This window comes from Heteronotia binoei, chromosome 11, assembly GCF_032191835.1.
Source record: "Heteronotia binoei isolate CCM8104 ecotype False Entrance Well chromosome 11, APGP_CSIRO_Hbin_v1, whole genome shotgun sequence".
NCBI lineage: Eukaryota > Metazoa > Chordata > Lepidosauria > Squamata > Gekkonidae > Heteronotia > Heteronotia binoei.
In genome coordinates, this window is record NC_083233.1 from 25114429 (window position 1) to 25137926 (window position 23498).

Sequence of the window (23498 nt, forward strand, 5' to 3'; positions counted from 1 at the left end):
GAGCCGAAGAAGAAGAATCTATCTATAAAAGCTACATTCCACCCCCACCTCCCCCCCCCGCCAATCACCAACTCTTACATATTTTTCAGTACTCTCCAAATCTGGTAACTCCTGCCAGCGTCCACTCATGTCAAACAAACGACCCCCCCCCCTTGAAGAACGCCGCCGCCCCCCTCCCGCGAGAGGCCCCCGATGAGCATCTCTCCATCCCATCCCTGCATCCCCGGCTGGAAAGATGCTCTCTCACCTCCCCCTCCTGGGTACCACTCTTGTACATTTCAGCCGCCCGGGCCCCGCCCCCTTCTCGCCTCGCCGGCCCCGCCCCTCCGGCTTCGGAACGCGCTCCCTCGGCCTCCTATTGGCTGCCGGCCTGCCGTAGCTCGGGCCCCGGAGCCGCTGTGTCTCTCCGGCTCGCGTGCGGCCAGCAGTTTGCAGCAGCGGAGGAGCGAGCGCGCCCGCGACAGGGAGAGAGAAGGCGCCGGCCCGAGGAGCCGGGCGGGCACGCAACGACGCTCAGCCCAACACGTTGGATTTCTTGTTTTCTCCCTTCCCCTCCCCAAAACCCCGCACGGCCCACCGAAGAGAGCCGGGGCTCAAGAGCGATGCGAGCCGCCGCCGCTGTGGGGCTGGCCTCTGCAAAGGCGCCCGCAGCCCGCCGGAGGGAGCCGCGGCTTTGAGAACTTCCCGGCCAAGAGAGAGAGAGAGAGAGCCGCCGCTCCCCGCTGCCCTGCAGGCTCCCGCTCGCCTCCTCCGGAGATCCGGCCGGCTCCTTCCCTGCTTGGACGATGAGGCTCCCCGGCAAACTTTCCTCCTCGCCGCCTCTGGGCCCCCCTCGGCGGCCGCTGGCAACTTGGATGCTGCTCCACGCCAGATAATCATGGGCGGAGGAGAGCCCCAGAGCGCAGGCAGAGCGCCTCCCTCGCCGCCGCTCTGAGCGCCACCTGCCCGCCCGCCCGCCCGGGTGCCTTGCCTTCGCTGCCCTCCTCCTCGCCGCCGGCTCCAGCAACTCCCGAGTGGCGCCCGAGCCCCAGATCCAGCGGCCCCCCCCCCTTGCCTCCTTCCATGCCTCCTCTCCCGCTTCAGCCTGGGATCGTCGGGGGATGACACCGCTGCCTTCCTCTCCGGCGCATGGAGGACGCTCCGGCAGTTTCCTAACAGCACCCCCCTCCCCGCCCTTCGGAGCTTCTGCTTTCGCCGGCCTGCCTTCTCCCTCTCTGCCCGGCCTGCCTACCTGGGGCTTCGCCTCGGACCCACCGTTGGACCAGGACTCTGCCCTGCCTCGGCTCGCCCCCCCCCTCCCGTCCAACCTGCCCCCCCCTTCCCCTTGGCAGCCTCGCCTTACTTTCACCCGGAGCTTTGACTTCCCTGTGAACCCCCCTTTTTAATTTCTCTCCCCCCACCCTTTATTCTCTGCCTTGTCCGAGAGGATGTTTTCCCGGAGTGGCCACTTTCCTCGTTAAGGTCTGTGCTGTTTTTTTGAAGGGGGGGAGGGAGGGAGGGGGCGAGGGGGGGGGAGAGATTTGCGCATGCCAGGTGCAAATAATTTGAAGCCCCTCCCCAAAACGCGGACCCCGCTTAATCTCTGTGATTTATTCTCCCCCCCACTTAAAAATTGACGATATAGATTTGCCTTGCCTGTAACTTAGAGCTCCCCTTGACCTGATAGAGAAAGAGACAAGTATTTTGGTTTTCTCTCTTGATTTTTTCTTTTTTTGGGGGGGGGGGGGAAGTCCACCCTATCTTGAGGAACTGCAGTTGAAAGATGCGTGGTGGAGAAGTAAGAGGCAATTAGCTGTTAAAGAAACCATGTCCAAAGCTCCCCCTTTCCTCCCTGCTTCCCGCTCTCCTGTGTCTTTCCTTGCTCCTTCCTTCCTCTGTGTTCCTGAAACCACCCCAAACTAGTAAACCCAGGTCCCTCCCTCCCTCCGTCCAGCCGCAAAATCAACAGGCAAGGAGAGAGAAGGGGAGGAGGCAGCGGGTGCGCTGAGCCGTGAGCGATGGATATTCTGTGCCCCCTGCTCCGGTTTCTGTTCGTTCTCTCGTGGACTGGGGCAGGTGCCCTGATCAACCTCAAATACTCGGTGGAGGAGGAACAGAGAGCTGGCACGGTGATCGCCAACATAGCCAAAGATGCGCGAGACGCTGGGTTTGTGCTGGATCCTCGGCAGCCCACCGCTTTTCGGGTGGTCTCCAATTCGGCACCTCACCTGGTGGACATCAACCCCGGCTCAGGGTTACTGGTGACCAAGCAGAAGATTGATCGGGACTTACTTTGCAGGCAGAGCCCCAAGTGTGTCATCTCGCTGGAGGTCATGTCCAGTTCCATGGAGATCTGTGTGATCAAACTGGAAATCAAAGACCTCAATGACAACGCGCCCAGTTTCCCCACGGATCAAATTGCACTGGAGATCTCTGAGACAGCTAGCCCAGGCACCAGGGTACCATTGGAGAGTGCCTACGATCCAGACTCGGGCAACTTTGGGGTGCAGAGTTATGAGATTACACCCAATGACCTCTTTGGGCTGGAGACCAAGACACGTGGAGATGGTTCACGCTTTGCAGAACTGGTGGTGGAGAAGAGTCTGGATCGTGAGACGCAGTCTCATTACAGTTACATGATCACAGCTTTGGACGGTGGTGACCCACCCAACTTTGGCACTGTGGAGCTGAACATCCGGGTCATTGACTCCAATGACAACAACCCTCTCTTTGAAGATCCATCCTACACTATTAGCGTGCCTGAGAATGCACCTCCTGGCACTCCAGTGATCCGCCTCAATGCCACTGACCCTGATGAAGGCACCAATGGACAAGTGCTCTATTCCATCCACAGTTATGTGTCTGAGAAGGCCAGAGACCTCTTCCAAATCAACCCTCAGACAGGCCTGATCACGGTCACTGGTGCCATTGACTATGAGGAAGGACATGCATATGAACTGGATGTGCAGGCCAAAGATCTGGGTCCCAATTCTATTCCCGCTCACTGCAAAGTGACAGTCACCGTGCAGGATGCCAATGACAACCCGCCTCTCATTAATTTGCTCTCTGTCAACAGTGAGTTGGTGGAGGTCAGCGAAAATGCGCCGCCAGGTTATGTGATTGCCCTGGTTAGGGTCTCGGACCGGGACTCTGGTGCCAACGGTAGGGTGCAGTGCAAACTGTTGGGGAATGTGCCCTTCCGTCTGCAAGAGTATGAGAGCTTTTCCACCATCCTGGTGGATGGACGTTTGGACAGGGAGCAAAGGGACCAGTACAACCTCACCATTCAGGCCAAGGACAATGGGGTCCCCTCCTTGCAAGCCACCAAGTCCTTCACTGTCAAGATCACGGACGAGAACGACAACCACCCTCACTTCTCTAAACCATACTACCAGGTCATTGTGCAGGAGAACAACACCCCCGGGGCCTACCTCCTTTCTGTTTCTGCCAGGGACCCCGATCTAGGCCTTAACGGCAGCGTCTCTTATCAGATTGTGCCCTCCCAAGTAAGGGACATGCCCGTCTTTACATATGTCTCCATCAACCCCAACTCGGGAGACATCTATGCCTTGAGGTCCTTCAACCATGAACAGACCAAGTCCTTTGAGTTCAAGGTCTTAGCCAAAGATGGAGGCAACCCGTCCTTGCAAAGCAATGCCACCATCAGAGTTATTGTCCTGGATGTCAACGACAACACCCCTGTAATCACCGCCCCTCCTCTTGTCAATGGGACTGCAGAAGTGTACATCCCCAGGAACACCGGGGTTGGTTACTTGGTGACAGTGGTCAAGGCAGATGACTATGATGAAGGGGAAAATGGCAGGCTGTCCTATGAGATGGCGGAAGGAGACAGAGGATTTTTCGAGATAGACCAGGTCAATGGTGAGATAAGGACCACCAGAGCCTTTGGGGAGAATTCAAAGACAACATATGAACTGATTGTGGTGGCCCACGACCATGGGAAAACTTCTCTTTCAGCTTCTGCCTTGATTTTGATATACCTTTCCCCGGGTCTGGATGCCCAGGAATCCCTAGGATCTGTTAACTTATCCCTGATTTTTATTATTGCCCTGGGTTCTATTGCTGCCATTCTGTTTGTCACCATGATCTTTGTAGCGGTCAAGTGTAAACGGGATAACAAAGAGATCAGGACCTACAACTGCAGGTAAAGTCACCTTGTTTCTTGGTATCAGCAAAAATAAGAACTTTTGACATATGTAGGGGCAAACCTCCATAATGTGTACTATTATTTTTTTTTTAAAAAATGTTGCCAACCCTACTAATGGATCAGATCGTTCCATGAAAAAATCGCTGTATAAAAATAGCAAACATCTCGTTCCCATTTTAAATATATTCACCGAATTGCGGGATGCATTGCAATCCTAGGTAGAGTTACTGCAACCGGAGCCGATTTCCATGGGCTGAGACGGGGGTAACTCTGTGTAGGACTGCCCAGTTAAATTTCTGTGCTTGGCAGCAAATTGCCTGTAAGCGAAAACCTCCCAACCATGATCGATCTTAAATCTATACCGGTGCTTGTCCTTGGTTGGAGAGAAGGGGAAAAGTCCCACAGTGATTCCAAAATACACAAAAGGGGGTAAACAGCAACAAAAACCTTAAAAGGGGTCGAGTGATCAAGGGTTTGGCTTGGGAGTGTTGAATGCATGCTTCTATGCAGCTCTGCTCGGCTCAACCCCTTTCTTTTTAAAGGCAGAGTGGCAAGGAAGAGGGACCTATGGGGTGGGTGTGGGTGTCGGGAGTTGGGTGGCGTAGAGATGAATTAAGCCTGTGCTCTTGAAAATTGCAATGGGTGGGCTATTTGCTTGGAAGGGCTTCTGCATCCTTGGCAATAGCCTGTCCCCACCAGATGAGGTCACTGTGGCTGCTTTTGAAAAATCTGCGCTTGTTTTCTCCAGGAGGGGTGGTTGTAAAAGGAACGTGGGATCTGGCAGAATAGATGAAAGAAAGAAAAAAACGGGTTCAGTGAGAAATGTACCAAGGATTTTGGGGGGAGGGGAGGGGAAGGGAAGCTCTTGGAAAACTCTTGAAAAAAAGACCACCCGAGCTTCCATTTATTTGTTCACCAGATCTGAGCAGCTAAACCATGCAGAGTCACCCCCCCCCCAAAATAACAAGATGGCAAACTTTATATCTGATTCACTGCTGCAACCCGCCCCGCCCCCCCTTCAGGTAGTGCCGAGCTCTTATGGTTCAGAGCTGAAGGCCCCTAGCTTATTTCTCTTGCACCCGGTTCTGGAACGGATCGTCTTGAAAGTCTGCTGCGCGGGGTTGCATCTGAACACCCCCCTCTTTTCCAAAACCGGCCTCCTTTTGAAAGCGTAATACACGGATTTGAGCCCCTTGAATATGTAACAGCCGGCCGATTATTGTCTGTCTCTTGCTATTCTCTGTGTTGCACAAGTTAGGAGACAAACGCAAACTGCACATGAATATCAATTGGGCGCCATAAAGGAGCAGCTGCAATAGCCCATAAATGGTTTAATCCTGTTACGGGCAAAAGAGCCGTGACTCCTCCGTTCCTCCAGTCTGAAGTCATTTCGGATGGAAGGGATGGAAATTAATTTTGCCCTCCCTTTAGAAATGTACAAATGCCTCTGGCCATTTTTTTTTCCTTTTAGATAGAATGCGCACCCTTTTAAGTTTTATTTGCATGGCTTATAATGGGGGACAGGAGAGTTCAGAGCTTCTTTCCCTTGTGCTGAAACCTCTACGCTAAGAAAGCGTACAGCTTTGTGGAGCCCTAGGTTTGTATGTGTGTGTGTGGGGGGTGGGGGTGGGGAAGAGATCATCTGCAAATCAAGCCGTTGCATGCGCTGCTCTTGCGAGCGGCTTGGCTTTTAAACAAGAATACACTGGATTTCTTGCCTGCTCTGTCCATTAAGCAAGAATAGGAGCTGAACATGTGAAGACGAAAAACACACACACACACACACACAGTCGTGTCTACGCCCCTAACAGATTTGCACTTCTGTATAACCAGTTGGTTTAGTGTGATGGCACAAGGATTAATGAAGCGCGCTTTAATTAAATAATTGGTCAATAGCAGGGAGGGGACCCCCGGATAAGACTGCAGAAGGAATTCCTGCGGGGAACATTTGAGTCCCTGCATTTGCTAACCTGAAATATTTAGATAAACAACACAATTAAGACCTCTTCGAGTCTCAATAGCCCACACAATGTGCAAGAGATACCCCCCTGCTGGGATTACCTTTAATTTATTGAAAAACACAGTGGGATGCGCATCTCTTGATCCGTACAAACGTGATCTGATGGATGAGTAACAAAATGTTCTTTGTAGCTGCCACAGACAAGCGTAGACAGAGGAGGGGGAAGAAATGGCCTCTTTGCAACCTATATTTTCCTTACGAGGAGGGGGAATCCAGTGTTTGGGGGGGGGGGAAATGATGGGTTTTTGGTCCTTCTAGTTTGGAATCAATGACCATGCATCAGTTTTGCCTTGTTTCATCTTCAGGTTTCTATTGAGTGAACTTCTTTGCCTCCCTAAAATCAACATTTCCATCTCCACTGATTTCTTGTTACCTGTTTTCTTCCACTCATTCCTGTTCTCCCTTCTCTCTCTTCTGTGTGTCGTTCCCCCTCCCCCCTGCTAGTTTTTAGACTGTAAGCTCTATGGGGCAGGGCAATGTATTTCTCAGTTTTTATCCAGGCCAGTTTGGTGTGGTGGTTAAGCGTGTGGACTCTTATCTGGGAGAACCGGGTTTGGTTCCCTACTCCTCCACTTGGAGCTGCTGGCATGGCCTTGGGTCAGCCATAGCTCTGGCAGAGGTTGTCCTTGAAAGGACAGCTGCTGTGAGAGCCCTCTCAGCCCCACCCACCTCACAGGGTGTCTGCTGTGGGGGAGGAAGATAAAGGAGATTGTTAACCACTCTGAGATTCGGAATGGAGGGCAGGATATAAATCCAATTTCTTCTCCCTCTCCCTCTTCTCTCTCTCTCTAAAGCACCCAATACTTGGATGGCATTCTCTTAACGTGTCAGGGATGCTGCGTTAAAAAAGTACTTTTTCACTCCAAGGAGAAAGAGATGTTGAGGCTTTGTGGTTGACACCCTTCCCTCCTGGGCCCAATGCATTTTGAGTGAGAATATTATTTATTTACTGTGCCAGCCTGGCCCTAGCATGCCCATCTTCCTGTTTCATTCTTGCAATTACTAGTCTTTCAAACAATACCATTTTGAAAGTAACAGACACTGCTTTGGGAAATGGGTATTTTTGGACTTTGCTTCAAGACAAACCCATTTCTTTTGGAAGATTGCAATGCCTGGCATCTTCTATGCATATCTACATCTGTGTGGTGCTGATAACGATACACAGTCCCCAACGGTTATACTGAGCCACAGTTATTTCAATCTAGACTTACTGAGATAACGCTGACTGCGCTCATGTTTTTAATTATATTCCTGGTAGTTGTTTACTGATAACTTTCCTCTTGTCCCCGTCCCCCCCCCCCCCCCATGCTCCATCTTCTTTCCATGTGTACAAGAGACAAAGCAAAACCGCATTCTGTAAATCAGTTGAAGGTCAAGAACGGAGATTATTTCTCCAACCCAAACATAACACTTTGGCCTGTATCTTCTTTGGGGGAAAAATGATATATATTGCTTCACTGGAAATGTAGTCCAAAAGAGTCACTAGGGATAGCTGGAAATTTCCACTTGCCAAACAAAACGTAGGAAGTAATTTGGCTATTGCATCAGTCTTGCAAATAAGTTTATAAAAAGTTACAGGCTTTATTTCTAGTATTTTTGACTATCCCATCTGACTGCACCCTTCCCCTTCCATTTTAAGCATTTTCTTGTGATCACCTGGAGATGATTTTTTGGTCACCCCAGGCGATCCAACAGAGGCCTGTATTATGCAATTAGATAAATTGCTTTTAGGGAAGGGGGAAAGGAGTAAGTTTGTGTTCAGAGTTTGCTGCTGTGGGAGATGGTATGGAAAAACCCTTCTCTTCCCCACCCTGCTTTCCACATTTGCATTAATCAATTTTAAATAACTTTTAAAATCCTTATTACCAATGGAAATGCATTCATGTACCCTTTTCACTTCATGGATTTTTACATCATTATTTTTTTCCCCTTTTCTGCAGGCTGAACTATATCTCTGGTAACTAGATCCTGACAATTCTAAGCAGCAGACAAAAAAAAAAACACACCACAAAAAAACACCCAGGGGAAACTTATTTTTTGCCCCTTGTTCCTCGCTTGTTTTCTTTATGTATTTGAACAACAAACTTCTTTATGCCTATGAAAAATAACCCCGAGACTTTCCATTATCACAAGAGGCGAACGATGACCTTGCATGTGGATGGGAACCGGTTCCTCTGGGATTCTCTGTTGACTAGTGTACAGTTTGAGGATGAAGTAAGATACTCACTTTGCTTTCTTGTGTCCTGCAGAATTGCAGAGTATTCCTATGGGCACCAAAAGAAATCCAACAAGAAGAAAAAAATCTGCAAGAATGACATCCGCCTGGTGCCAAGGGATGTCGAGGAGACCGATAAAATGAACGTTGTGAGTTGCTCCTCCCTCACCTCGTCTCTCAACTACTTTGATTACCACCAGCAGACCTTGCCCTTGGGCTGCCGCAGATCTGAAAGCACCTTCCTCAATGTGGAGAACCAGAACAACAGGAACACGGGGTCCAACCATGTCTACCACCACACCTTCACTGGGCAGACCCCCCAGCAACCGGATCTCATCATCAATGGGATGCCGCTTCCAGAGGTGAGCGTGGGTGGAACTCAAGAAGAGTTGAGCTTCTCCCCAGATCCCGGGGGAGAAACGATAGAGGAAGTCCATCACCTTCATGCTTGTGAAGAAGGCTCAGAGGTATTTGCCTGATTGTGGTTGGGTTGTCTGGTGGACTGAATAGACCTGAACCTTTCAAACGTGGTGATGGCTTTTAAGGAAGGATTAGGCAGGTTCATGGAGGATAGATTCACTGATGGTTAGGAGCTCTGATATCTAGGAAGAATTTCTGTGTGGGAGGCAGCTGAGTCTAACAACAGGGGACCATGTTGAATTGTTGATGGGCTTCTTATGGGCCCCTGGCTGGTTGCTGTTGGAAACAGAATACAGGTCTATAGGTGAACCCTTTGGTCTACCCAACAAGACAGTTCATGTATTCATTCTTAATTAGAACTTCTTAACAGATGGGAGCTTAGGGCTGTGTCCCCAGCCCTGATGATGTCCTTTCATTTGGACTTTCTGGCTTCGGTGTTGGCATGCCAGTTTGCCATTGTTTTGCTATGCTGGGGCTTTTTAAGCAGTGGTACTTAATCTAAGTAATGAATGGCAATTGGGATTGCTGTTGCAGAGATCACATGTCGTTTCAGAGCTGCTTGTGAGATGTGGCCCTTGTAGGATGAACTGGGCTGAGGCAGGTCTGCTTTTGCACTCAGTGCTTTATTCCCACTATGTTTGTCAAACATGGCCGCCCTCTGCTCATGACATCATCCACCTGTGTTTCTGGACAGGAAATTAACTACTATTCCAGTTAGAAGGAAGCAGAGGAGGAATAATTTAGAAGAAAGGATGTCTCGTCCTGACCGGGATAGGCCAGGCTAGCCCAATCTTGTCAGATCTTGGAACCTAAGAAGGGTGGCCCTGGTAAATATTTGGATGGAAAACTACTAAAGAAGTCCCGGGTCACCATGCAGAGGCAGGCAATGGCAAACCACCTCTGCAAGTCTCTTGCATTGAAAGCCGTATGGCAGGGATGGCCAAACTTGCTTAATGTAAGAGCCACATAGAATAAATGTCAGATGTTTGAGAGCTGCAGGATATGAATGTCAGATGTCGGAGAGCTGCATGACAGAAGTCAGGCAGGCAGACAGGCAAATAGATGGGGGGTGGGGAGAAGGGACAGATGAAAAAAGCAACTTTAAATGCATTCTCCAAATCACTTGGCTTGGCTTGGAGGAGTGATTTAAAGGGACAAATGTCTTCTCCAAGCCAGCCAACGGGGTGGTGGGGTCTTTGAGAGCTCCAGAGCCACAGTTTGGCCACCCCTGCTCTATGGGGTTGCCATAAGTCAGCTGTGATGTGAGCTATGGATGTTTTCCAGAAAAGGTGGATTTTTTTTTAACAATGGGAATGGCCAACGCAGCCTAAGAAGGACCCTTTTCTAATTTGGTGGCAGGGCAAAAGTGATATAAGCAGTGTGAGAACAAAGCTGTGTCTGATACCTATCAATGGCGAGGGGTTTTATTGGAGTCAAACTCTGAGTGTTTGTTGTGCGTCATCCAGAACGATGTCATTCATTTTGGTCAATGTTAGACTTGGTGGCAGTTACCAGGTGACCCTGCTTCATGTAGCATGAGACTGGGTGGGAGAGAGTTTTCCATAGAGCCATCAAGTTTTAATTTTTATCTTCAGGTTAAATTTTGCTGATTAGTAGGTGGGAGATTTTAAATGTCTGGAAATTAAAGGCTCTTCTGAAGGTATTGGGCCCCAGGGTAGGGTTAGAAGGTCACCTGATCAAGTAACTTCACTGAAGCTAAGAAGGTCTGTATCTGGGCGGTAGCTAGACAAGAGGGTCGCTGGGAACTCTGTGTGGATTGCTTTCAGTTCCATCACGGAAGAAAAGTGGAATAAAGAGAAAAGGGTTGTGGCTTTTCTCTGTTATAATAGTAGGGGAATTTTTAAAATCAAAGATGGCCTTTCTTTTTAACAGTGGGGATGCAATGTTTGTCTCTGGGGTTTTCGAGTTATCTTCCCTCGCTGACTCAAAATGGCACCTATGTTGAAGTTTGGGTAATTTTTTTTTAGTTATTTTTATTTTATATTTCAATTTATATCCCGCCCTTCCCACCGAAGCGGCTCAGGGCGGCTTACAACATATGCATATTGGTTTAAATGCAAGTTTGGTGTAGTGGCTAAGTGTGCGGACTCTTATCTGGGAGAACCGGGTTTGATTCCCCACTTCTCTACTTGCAGCTGCTGGAATGGCCTTGGTTCAGCCATAGCTTTGGCAGAGGTTGTCCTTGAAAGGGCAGCTGCTGTGAGAGCTCTCTCAGCCCTACCCACCTCACAGGGTGTCTGTTGTGGGGGGAGGAAGATAAAGGAGATTGTGAGCCTCTCTGAGATTTGGAGTGGAGGCCGGGATATAAATCCAGTATCTTCTTCTTCAATCAAAAGTCCAATTAACTGGGTAAAAGAGAGCTGGATAGTCAGCCAGTTGCTCTTTAGCTGGTTGGCAGGTCTACTTTCTGAAGCTGGTTGAGAGGCCTACTTTCCGAAGCATGGTACTTGAAAAATCATGTGACCCAAAGAAAGTCAAGAGTGGCACCTTTTTGGTCTCATGATTGCTATGTGGGCTTTAGCACTATGGAACTGAATGGGGGAGCCCCTGCTGTGGAAAGTATAGAATTCCCTTGCTTCCACCATTGTGATTTCATCCAGTATTTCTAACTTATCATGGGTGAGTAAAAGGAGAGAAATGTTTTAACATCATTGCTGATTTCTGTGAAATGCAGCCAACACCCCAAGGCTGGTTTCCCGACATCCGTCCTTTACATTTAAAAGATGAAATATCTTATTTTTTCCCCTCCTTTGAAAATGGTGCCGTGAAATATTGCTGCTTTCATTGAGAGATAAGCCATTTTCTCCGCTGCTCGGGAAAGAAAGTAGACATCCATACCCACAAACTCTTCTGTTGGGCATCCTTGACTAATGCATGCTTGTTCGCTTTTGAATTATTATTTGGTATTAAGTGAAACAATCAAAGGTTTGTCATGTTTCCTACATTAAACAGCATAACAAAGCTAGGAAGCTGTTGAAATATTTATGGGCTGCTCTGTGCTGCTCTTTGTTGTCACCTACATTTACCCAGGTAGTTTGGATTGTTCCGGTGTGTGTGGCATGGGATGTTTTGGGGTAACAGTCCCCCATCCTCCAGTAAGGGAAAGGGAAACAGCCCTGCACTGAAAACCCCTGACATTTTTTTTCTGGGGGGGGGGGGGGGGGTTGCTGCAGTGATGATGTCCCTGCCCTCCTGGCAGTGCTGTGAAAACCCCAGAGCTTGGGAAAATTCCTAGAGCACACATATACAGCAGCTGGAAGTGACATCATAGTGTCCACAGCATCATTTCCTCTTGTTTTCTCTTTCTGCAAGAGTGAGCAAGAATGGGGGAGGGAGATAAGCCTATGTAACTGTGGTCCCCCCCAGGGTCCATCTGTCCTTATGAACTTCCTATCTTGCCCCTGGCAAAACCTCCCATCTTCAACGGCACCCCTCTGTTTTGCAAGCTCCTTCTGCCTACATAAGCCAAGATCCATGCCAAAGGCTCTGTATACCCCTTCTCCTTGGCATGAAGAGTCATCAAGGCTTTGGCATAGCCCTTTCCTTCACCAGTTCAGCTGCTGACTTGTGCACATTTCAGACAGGAATGTGTAAGTAGAGGGCTCAGCCAAAGCTTTCTGCTGCACTTTTTTGTGTGTGTGTGTAATTTGGCCTGTTAGGGAAACCACGTGTATTGATGCCCAAAGGGCAACAATACAACTGGGGCTATTTCAGGTTAGAAAAATGGCATGAGGTAGAAGGCTTATGCCCCATGTCCCCATACACCATTGTCCCAGTCCAAACCAGCTGGAGTATTTTCTGGGAATTAAGTTTGAATGTTACTCTCCCAGATTGTACCTGACATTCTAACCACAGCCCACAGGCTCTGAGTCCTTTCAAGAACTAGGGTTGCTGGGTTCTCACCTTGCACAGGTGGGGGGGTGGGAGGGAGCTTTCCAGGAGTGTGAGGGCAGGACGAAGTCACTGTGTGTGATGTCCTCCACATGATGATGTCACATGGAAGTGACATCATCACATCAGGAATGTTACACAGCAATGCTCTGGTTTGGGGGCAAACTCTGTGGTAACATTGGGCACAAACCATAGAGTTTTGCCCCCCCCCTCCAAAACAAGAGTGTCACCATGAGACATCCCCGGCACGATGTTTTCACTTCTGTGTGATGTCATCACATCAGGGACATTGAATGGGGTCATGGCTGTTGGGGGCAAGGCTTTCCCCCACTTGCCAGCTTCCCCCCACAGGAGCCTGCAAAATTGGGGGATCCTCTGCTCCCACCTGAAGACTGGCAACCTTATCAAGAACTGAAGGCATTTCAGCTGAAGAATTTATTTTGTTGGAAGTCGATTTAAAGCAGGGCTTCCCAACCTTTTTGAGCCTGCAGGCACCTTTAGAAATTGGAGACAGCATGGTACGCCACACCCACAAAATGGCTGCTGCAGGAGGTGGAGCCAGTTACAGAATGGCTGCCATAGCTTACCTTCAGTCCCGCAGTGAAGATCTTTGAGCTGTGGTAGCAGCTGCTGTTGAATCAGCGCTTCTAAAAATCTGTGCAGCCAATCAAATGTCCAGTGGCCATTCAGAAGCTCTGCTGGGCAAAAACCCCACCTGACCCTGCCCAATTAGAAAAACACTAGGTGGGTGCCGGGAAAGGCATCAGCAGGCACCATGGTGTGTCAACAGGCACCAGGTTATGAACTCCTGTTTTCAAGTACTGCAGGCACAGTGGTGTACATCAGGATGAGATGGTTTGATGGATGTGTTCCTCCGCCTGAAGTGGACCTCTCCATCTCAGCACTGGACAGCCTCATTCCCATCTCAGTCTGCTACATGTATAGGCCAGGGGGATGGGGGGCTTCATTGACTTGCAGCTCTATGCAGCACATAGGCCTTCTGTGACTTCGTACAGTTCCTTGTCCGTCTCACATGACTGCGATTCCAGGCATCTATCCTAAAAGCAGGGTACCTGTTAAACAGCAGATACTGAAGAGCACAGAGAGCCAGTGTGATGTGATGGACAGACTTCTGGGTTGAGCCCGGTCTATGCACGTGGCCAAATGTGGCAGGAGAAAACCAAGGTGGTCAAGGGAACTAAACCACATCACAAGGCTGGGTGGAGGGGGGGGAGAGAACCCAGTTTTAATGTTTTATCCCCGATGTGCAAACTTTCTGCAAATGAAAAGTTAATATGGGGAGAAAGTATCTCCACCTATTACCTACTCTTTTAGTTTTCTACCTGCAGAAACCTTTCCTGCGGGAAGCATTAACCCCCCCCCCAGCAATTTCTTCCTTCATTCATAAATTATCCTGACCATTCTGCCACCTCAGTCTTCTCTGCTGCTCATTTGAACTGGCTCTTGGGTAACTTGCATGCGGTACTTCAGAGATCCGTAACCTGGGCAGGCATGGAGTTGGCATGCCAATGTTGCGCGTGCGACAACAAATAAACAAACTGTGCACAGTATACAGTTTCTTTATTGTTGCATTTTCACGCTGCCTGCCTCACCTTATTTTTTAACGTTGCATGTGCAGCGGCAGTGCGTGCAGAGCTGTGTGTGTGGTTTAAATGAGATTCGGAGTGCATGCAATATCACAGGGGCAAGTTCTTCTTGTGCATGGCTGTCACCTTTGAGTCCAGTCTTAGATTGGGGAGGTGGCGCTTCCGATCCCGGCTCTGTCATTCCATAGGGGTAGGCATGGAAGTCTGTTGCAGGACAACCAACCAAGTATCTCGCAGACCTTGAACAGGTTCATGATGTCCATGGATGAAAGTCCCCTTTGTTGGATTTTTGGAGGTGACCTTTCTGATGGAAGTTTTCTATTGCCCCAGAAGGTAGGACCAAAACCAATGGGTTGAAATTCAATCAGAAGTGTTTCCAGCTCAACATTAGAAGAAGATATTGGATTTATATCCCGCCCTCCACTCTGAAGAGTCTCAGAGCGGCTCACAATCTCATTTACCTTCCTCCCCCACAACAGACACCCTGTGAGGTGGGTGGGGCTGGAGAGGGCTCTCACAGCAGCTGCCCTTTCAAGGACAACCTCTGCCAGAGCTATGACTGACCCAAGGCCATACCAGCAGGTGCAGGTGGAAGAGTGGGGAATCAAACCTGGTTCTCCCAGATAAGAGTCTGCACACTTAACTACTACACCAAACTGGCTCTCCTAGGAAGAACTTCCTGACAGTTAGAAATGTTCCTCAGTGGAACAAGCTTCCTCGGGAGGTGGTGGGCTCTGTTTCCTAGGAGGTTTTTAAACAAAGGCTAGATGGCTGTCTGACAGCAATGCTGATCCTGTGAACTTAGGGGGAGGTATTTGTGAATTTCTTGCATTGTGCAGGGGCATTGGACTAGATGACCCTGGGGATCCCCTCCAACTCCGTGATTCTGTGAAGTACCCCATGGAAGCTGATGCCACAAGAAGTCTGCTCGTCTTTAAGAGAGTAGAAGACCAAGCTGATTGATGATATTCTGGTTTTCAGCATCCGGGCACAGCCTGGTACAATATTAAGAACTGAGTCAGGAGCAGAGCTGCTGCTAACACCCTGGAGTGATCTTCTCCAATAAAGCAGCGTGCACATTTCCTGCCGTCTCCCTGCTGCCGTCAAATCTACATTTTATAAGCTACACTTCGGGTGTTGAACCTACTGCCAGAGGAGATGAAGTAGTTTACTTTTGTTTTTCCCTAGGAGGCTGATAAGAGACAGCGCAGATGACTCTAGAACACAGAGCTACTATTTCGGTACCTACGGTGGGACTCTTGTGCATTTAATAGCTGCACAAGTGACATTTCCCCCATCTTACATGTCCTTGCTGGGAATCGATGCACGTGTTCCGTTTCTGCCAGTCTTGTAACTGTTAGCAGCGCAGGCTCCCTTGCCAAGGGAGAGCAAAAAATCTGGCAGATACAGTCCTCCTGGGTGTAAATATGAGGATAGAGTGTCCTTTCTCCAAGCACTCCCCCCGCATCTTCTCTCACTCACTGTAATAGAGGCTAGTTGTTGTCCTCCCACCCCTTGTCCCCATCTTTGTGGCAGTCCTGAAAAGCTGAGGAGGAAGAGTGGCACCGAACTGGCTTTGTGGCTGCAGTTGTTGCCGCCATCGGCAAAAGCGGTGGTCATGGGAAGCAAGCCAACAAGGTGCGGCCTGGGGACCCCCTGGAATTACAGCTCATCTCCAGTTCCTTTGGAGAAAATGGATGGCATTTTCCTAGTCCTTCCCTCCCTCCATCCCAGAATTTCCAGGAGTTTCCTAGCCTGGATCTGGCAACCCTACATCCTATGCGCTGCCAGTAGCCAAGGTAGGGTTGCCATCTCTGGGTTGGGAAATACCTGGAGATTTGGAGGGTGGAGCCTGAGGAGGGCTGGGTTTGGGAGGGGAGGGCTTCAGTGGAGTATAATGCCATAGAGTCTACCCTCCAAAGTTGCCATTTTCACCAGGGGAAATGATCCTTTAGTTGTAATAGCGGGAGTTCTCCAGGTGACACCTGGGGGTTGGCAACCCTAGACCAAGGGGACCTGGCGGCTCTCATTGGAGCATCAAAGCGGGTGTCGATTTGTGATCTGAGAGCTGCTGTAGCCAAGCAACTACAGTGTCCAAGCCTACCTGCCTAACATGGGGCTATCATGACTCATCCCTCAAGGAATCTTGGGAAGTGTAAGTTCTCCCAGAGAGTCCTGGAAAGTTGTGAGATAACTTGGGTTGTTCAATCCACGGCTTTTTTTGAGCAGGAACACACAGGAATGCAGTTCCGGCTGGCTTGGTGTCAGGAGGTGTGGCTTGATATGCAAATGAGTTCTTGCTGGGCTTTTTCGACAAAAAAGCCCTGTGTGAAACAATGGTGATGTCAGAGGGTGTGGCCTAATATGCAATTTTTTTCCACAAAAAAAGCCCTGGTTCACCTGGTTTTTAGGAAAATCATAGTATTACCAAAATGCATAACTTCCTACATTTTTATCCTGCCATTCCTTCTAGGAGTTCAGGGTGCTGTGCATGGGTTTCCTTTTGGGATCACAACAATATAAATATATATTTTAGTATTATGTGTGTGTGTGTGTGTATATGTGGATGTGTATGCATATCTGGAAGTCATGGTTATTTCTAGTGACCCCTATTGGGGCAGGGAGGACATTCAGAGAAGTGGCTTGATACAGCCTGCCTTTGTCTCCTGGCCCTTGTATTCCTTGGAGGTCTCCAAGTACTTGCCAGGGTGGGCCCTGCGTAGCTTCTGAGATCTGATGAGACTGGGCTTGCCTGGGCCATCTAGCTAAGGGCGGGATCACAACAATCTTGTCAGGTAGGCAAAGCTGAGAGCAAACAGCTGGCCTGAGTTGAGTTCTGTGCCCCAGTGGGGAATCAAAACAGTCGCTTGAACTACCATACCACGCTGCCTCTCTGAATTGTGTCTAGCGCTTGGGTCATATAAAATATTCTAATTATTATGAAAGGAGGCACCATTCTGATCAATCAGGTAGGGGCTTTGCCTTTCTGCAACCTTGATGCCGATTTCCAGATTTTGCCTCTCTTGCACTGTTTCCTGCCCTTGCGAGCTCCAGATTCAAACAGGGGAGAGTCAGCATTTGGCCTTTTCAAGGTTACCTGCTTGGAGGCAGCATGGAGGCAACTTCTGCATCACTGCACAAGCGCCTTGAGCCAAGAATGAATGCAACAGCCTGTAGCCACCGGTAGGGAGGGAGAGCCCTGGAATGCAATTAGGAGAGGATAGCAGATGTAATATAGCACCATTCCAGAGAATTAACGCTCCATTTTGCTGTCAGTGTCGATGTGGAAAATAGAATCTGGTTTCTCAGTTACACCTGAATGGTGCTGACCTCTGAATAATAACTCAGATGCTACGTCTGTCCTGGTGTCAAATGGACAACTGAATTTGGGAGGGCAGCACAGCAAGCTTTTGAGTTACACAGAATTCTTCTTCTGGTAGGATGGAGGACGGGAAAGCTGAACTGGTCCTATATCCTAGAGGAGGCTTACAGCAACAGATCAAGTGGCGGCCTCTTTGATGAACCTTTTATGATGGTGGCTCAGTGGTAGAGCATCTGCTTGGGAAGCAGAAGGTCCCAGGTTCAATCCCTGGCATCTCCAACTAAAAAGGGTCCAGGCAAATAGATGTGAAAAACCTCAGCTTGAGACCCTGGAGAGCCGCTGCCAGTCTGAGTAGACAATACTGACTTTGATGGACCCAGGGTCTGATTCAGTATAAGGCAGCTTCATATGTTCATATGTTCTGGGGACACGCATTTGGGTATCTGGGGAAATGGTGGATGGACCCTTAGCTGGATGTAGCAGGTCTGCTCATACGTTCTTAAGGACGGGTTAACGTTACCAGCGGAGAAACTTTGAAGTGGCAGAACAATATCTGCAGACAATGCTGCTGTAGATTTCTAAAGTAGGTCTATCCTACCTGGAGGGTCTTTGCTTCCTGTTTCCTGTATTTCGGATACAAGTACTAAGACTTGCTTTTCTTTCTTACCTGCATCGCAGCAGCAGCATTATCTTATTAATAATCATAACAATTGGTCATCAGTAATTATCTGTTCTCAAAGCAGATCGTTACCAAACCCACCGGGTGGAAATGGGTTTTTTTTTGTAATTGCCCCGTTTCCTAGCCAGAAACCAGATAATAGAACTGGAGCAGCCGGAGATGAGGGGAAGGATGTGCGTTATGTGTGTGTTGGGTTCATCCAGCCAGTCTCCCTACGGTGTATTTTCTAGGACTCTGTCCGTTCTCATTTTAAACGACTGTTACAGCCGAGCCTCTGCTGTTTCCCTGGGGAGGCTGTTGAACAACAGACTTATAGATTTGAGTGTCAGGAAGATTTTCCTAATGTTCCCTTCGAACGTGTGACTTTCCCCTTATTGCCACAACGCTAAAGCAAAACGTTGTTTGATGCAGGATAGGATGCAAGGGTAAACACGGTAAGCTTTATATGCCACTTAGCGTGAGGTTTTTGTGTCAGAGAAGTGCGTGGGTGTCTATTTCTTTAAACAAACAAACAGCTATCTGTCTTTTTTTTTTTTTAAGCAAGAGAAAGGTTTTGGATTGGCTACCCAAGTGCTCTTTTAAAACAAGAGGCTCTTTTTTTATCTTAACAGTCAAGATCCTTGCAATAAAAAGTCCCTGAGGACTAGTTGTTTTGTGAAGATTCGTTTGTGTGCTACAAATAGACTTTTCATGCCTGTGGTTGGCTGGAGCCGAATTATAAATGGGTAGTTGCCAAGAATGCGTGTTCTGGATTGGCAGGGGCAGACGTCCTCTCTACACAGAAGTAAATATCAGAATTCTGCACGAATGCAAATCTGAGTTCTGTGAATTGGAAGACATTCTACAGACGGAGCTGACTCGTTAGTTCTTGCTCGTTCTCCAGGTTTTGGTCTGTTTATGCAAGTCACAGGGACTATGCAGAGAATTTGGCCCTGTTCACTTGAAATCTTATTATGGCACAGCAGTTCCCATACCTTCTGAGGTTCAGCGCATACTCTTGCAGTTCTGTCTTTTTCATCTACATGGGCCAAAAGTGTGCATCGTGTTTTTAAAATGGAAATTTGGAGGCAGCTGGCATCGGGCACCCAGAGCCCTAAGGCATACCTTCCAACCAATACTCCCTCTAAGCTGTGGAGTCTTGTGAGCAAAAATTCTATTTTGTGAGCTACTGGCATTAAAGTTGTGAGCTACTGCATACATTAGTTTGCTCTGAGGCCTGAGCTAAGTCAAAAATGTGTGAGCTGGAGGTTAGAAAACTTCGAACTAGCTCACATTGATTGGAGGGAACACTGCTTCCAGCATGTTGCAAGTGAATGAAAGGACTTTCATTCATATGTATCACACCCTTATACTTGCATCCAGGATCACTGCCTGGAACCTGATAGTACATTGCTTGGTGTCTTAGTGTTCATGCACAGGGATTTTTTTTTGAGCAGGAATGCACAGGAACACAGTTCTGGCTGTCTTGGCATCAGGGTGTGTAGTCTAATAGGCGCATGAGTTCCTGCTGGGCTTTTTCTACAAAAAAAGCCCTGCATATGCATATACATTAATCTGGGGTCCCTAACATGGTGCCCACCAGCATCTTTTCTGGCACCCCCAAGTGTTTTTAGAAAATGGGTAGGACCCTGTGGGGTTTTTGCCAAGCAGGGTTTTTGACTGGCCATTGGAGATTTGATCGGCAGTGCAGATTTTTAAAAGGTGTGCACCAGCTGCCACCACAGCACAAGGACCTTTACTGTGTGATAGAAGGAAAGCCATTTTGTGGCTGGTTCCACCTCCTGGAGCAGCCGATTGGTGGCAGTCGTTTTGTGGCTATGCCCACCACCCTGCACCACAATTTGAAAGGTAGCCACAGAGTTGAAATGGCTGGGAACCCCTGCACTAGTCCATCATCGAGATGCAGGTTACAGGAGCTGAAGTACGAAAGCCAGAAACCTTGATTCACATGCTGGAGCAAAATTATATAAAAACAAATTCTCCAAAATGTTTCCTGAAGGTATAAATAGGGACAGTAATTTACCTGGAACAAATACCAGTAATGGGGCTGTCTCTGGCAAAGGGACAGTTAGAGCATATGAGATCCGGAACAATAACGTGCATCTTACAGTTGTACCCCAGAGGCAATGTTCCCTCTAACCTGCAGAGTCTTGTGAGCAAAAATTCTACTTTGTGAGCTACTGGCATTAAAGTTGTGAGCTACTGCATAAATTGGTTTGTTCTGAGGCCATTTTTCCTGAGCAAAGACAAAAATGTGTGAGCTGGAGGCTAAAAATCTGTGAGCTAGCTGACGCTAACTCAGTTTAGAGGGAACACTGCCCAGGGGAGCTAAAAATCTTTTGTGTTTTGCTCTTAAACAGTTGCATCCTTTCTTCCCATATGTTTGAGGAGACTGAACAATCACTTCATTAAAAAAATAAATCCTGTTAGAACTACACTTAAAAAAACTATGAATGTAGTCAGCTTCTACCAATCCACAGATAACTGAATAGTATTACAGTTGAAAAGATTCTCCCCGAAAGAGTCCTTCCTTATGTTGCTTTCATTAAGAAAGAAGATAATCTCTCCAGACCTCCTCTGGAAGTGGGCTAGAATAGAAGGCACAGAGAGGAAAAGCAATTGTGAGGATCTCAACCAGCACAAGGATCTTTTAAAGAGAGGTCTTTCTAAATCTTTCCTTTCAAGAAATACGAGTGAGATAGCCATTTAATGGCATCACTGTCTGCATACCCGTTTTTTCTTAGAAGGGTTGTGGTGCTTGAAGCGGTTAACTTGTACCAGTGTAAGCCTTGAGTGGCAGCCACCATTTTGTGTTTTTTTTTTTTTTTTTTTGCAATCATTCTTTGTGTATAAGCATAGCATACCAGCAGAAAACAGAATATATATATATACACAAAATACAAACAAAACAACACATACATACATTCACACATACATACATACTTGGCAGCTGAATTAAAAAATAAGTACTCTGTCCATATGTTAATTACATCAAATTAATAATGTCATAATATCTACCAGGAATACATGTACGCATCTGATCTACAGGACTAAAAGAAAATTTAAGAAATGGAAGCCACTTGTACATCAGAGAATCGTTACCTTCTGAATTATTTATATTGCATAAACTATCTGCTATCTTGTCCATAGCATAGACCTCCCAGATTTTAGCATACCAGGCTTTAACTGGAGGAATATTGGGAGATTTCCAAAATTGGGCTAACACCATTTTAGCAGCAGCTAGTAAAAGGGATATCAGGGATTTATTGAGAGAAGTAATAGAAATACCTTTCCAACAGTCAAGCAAAATGAGTTCCAATCTTAAGGGTAAACTATAGCCCGTGATATCCTTGATTTTTGCCACAATTACTGCCCAAAACGACTGCACCCTCGGGCAAGACCACCAGCAGTGTATAAATGTGCCCACCTCTCCACAATTTTTCCAACATTTGGAGGATTGATTTATCGCCATATGGCTTAATCTCTGAGGTGTTAAATACCACCGGAACAAAATTTTTTGAGTTTGTAATTGTATATTCAATGATTTTGAAACAAACGAAGGAGATGACCAGATTTGTTGCCAAACATCCTCCTGAAAATTAATTGAACTATTCCTTTGCCAAATTTCTTGATAGGATAACAAATCAACAGCATCAATGTCTAGCAAACCCTTATAGATAAATGAAATCAGTCCCTTCCGCTTTAAAAAAGGAGATTGTAGCAAGGATTCAAAGAAAGTAAGAGGTCGATTGAAATTGTATTTATTTGAGAGTGATGTCACCAAGTTGTTAATTTGCAAGTATTCAAACCATGGGATTTTTGTCCCACCAGTTTTCTCTTCTAAAGATTTTTTGTCGAGCACTTTTCCATTGGACAAAATATCCACAAACCTATAAAGATTATATTTTTTCCAAATTGGAAAAGACTTGTAAAAAAACCCCGGTTGAAACCAAGAAACATCCATAAAATGAGATAGTGGAGACATAGGAGGGGCTAAAAAGAGGCGGCGTTTGTCCCAAATCTGAAAAATGGCTTTAAGGAAAAGGTTGGAGGAGATATTAGGAGGTCTCTTCTTTGGAAATTCCCATAATGTAGATTGAAACGATTTGTTATTTAGATAGGTATCTTCTAGGACCTTCCAGCCTGAATTTAAATCAGCATCATGGTATCTGACAAGGCCTCCTAAAATGGCAGCTTCATAAAATTTATGCAGATCCGGAAGAGCCAGACCACCTGAGAATTTAGAACGAATAAGAGTTGCATACCCTATTCTAGATAAGCCCTTGTTCCAAATGTATCTTAAGAACGAACGACGCCAACCCACAAATAAGTCCTCAGGAATAAGAATAGGAATGGCTCGAAATAAAAACAGAAATTTGGGAAAAATAAAAGATTTAATAATCTGAATTTTTTCATTCCAGGGAATGAGTGAAGAATTTTTATTCTTTTGCATAGTAAGAATGTCCTTAATCAATAAATGATGATTGACTTTAAAAATATCTCCCAATTTTAAAGGTATATTGATCCCCAAATATGTCCAATATCTATCCATTTTTTTGAAGTGATAATTTGAGTAGATGGAATCTTGGAGAGCATCTGAAATTGTGATGGGATAAAGAATGGTTTTAGATGGGTTTACTCGAAGACCCGATATAGAAGAAAATACAGATAATAAATCAAAGACAGCTGGTAAAGAAGTCTTAGGTTTTGTAACAAAAAGCACTAGGTCATCTGCAAACAAAGACACCTTAATTTGTTTCTTTCTAATAGGGATACCAGCAATAATATTGGTATTACGGATAGCATTAGCAAGAGGTTCAATTGCGATTGCAAAAAGCAGAGGAGACAAGGGGCAACCTTGCCTCGTCCCTCTGAAAAGATTAAATTCTTCAGAATCCAAATTATTAATAGAAAGAATAGCAGAAGGCGACTTATATAAAGAATGGATTATCTTCAGAAAATTCGGGCCAAAATTCATTTTCTGCAGTAAGGTTGTAAGATAAGGAACTTCAACGGAATCAAAGGCTTTTTCAAAATCAATAGACAAGATAAAGGAAGACTCAATATTAAATTTCCGGCAGTATTGAATAACATCAAGGACCATTCTAGTATTGTCCGTTAACTCACGGTGTGGGATAAAGCCCGATTGGTCAGGATGAATGTAGTTCCCTATAAA

General features: G+C 47.0%; 1 protein-coding gene across 2 annotated transcripts in view; it reads left to right on the forward strand.

Annotated features, from left to right (window-relative positions):
- Nucleotides 1-1861: 1861 nt before the first annotated feature.
- PCDH19 (protocadherin 19) overlaps nucleotides 1862-23498 on the forward strand; it is a 174655-nt gene continuing 153018 nt past the window's right edge. For both annotated transcript variants that reach the window (XM_060249830.1, XM_060249831.1), the window contains exons 1-2: nucleotides 1862-4144; nucleotides 8417-8744. In XM_060249830.1, coding sequence (XP_060105813.1) covers nucleotides 1998-4144; nucleotides 8417-8744 — 2475 coding nt within the window. In that variant the 5' untranslated portion in view covers nucleotides 1862-1997. The remainder of the gene's footprint in view (nucleotides 4145-8416; nucleotides 8745-23498) is intronic.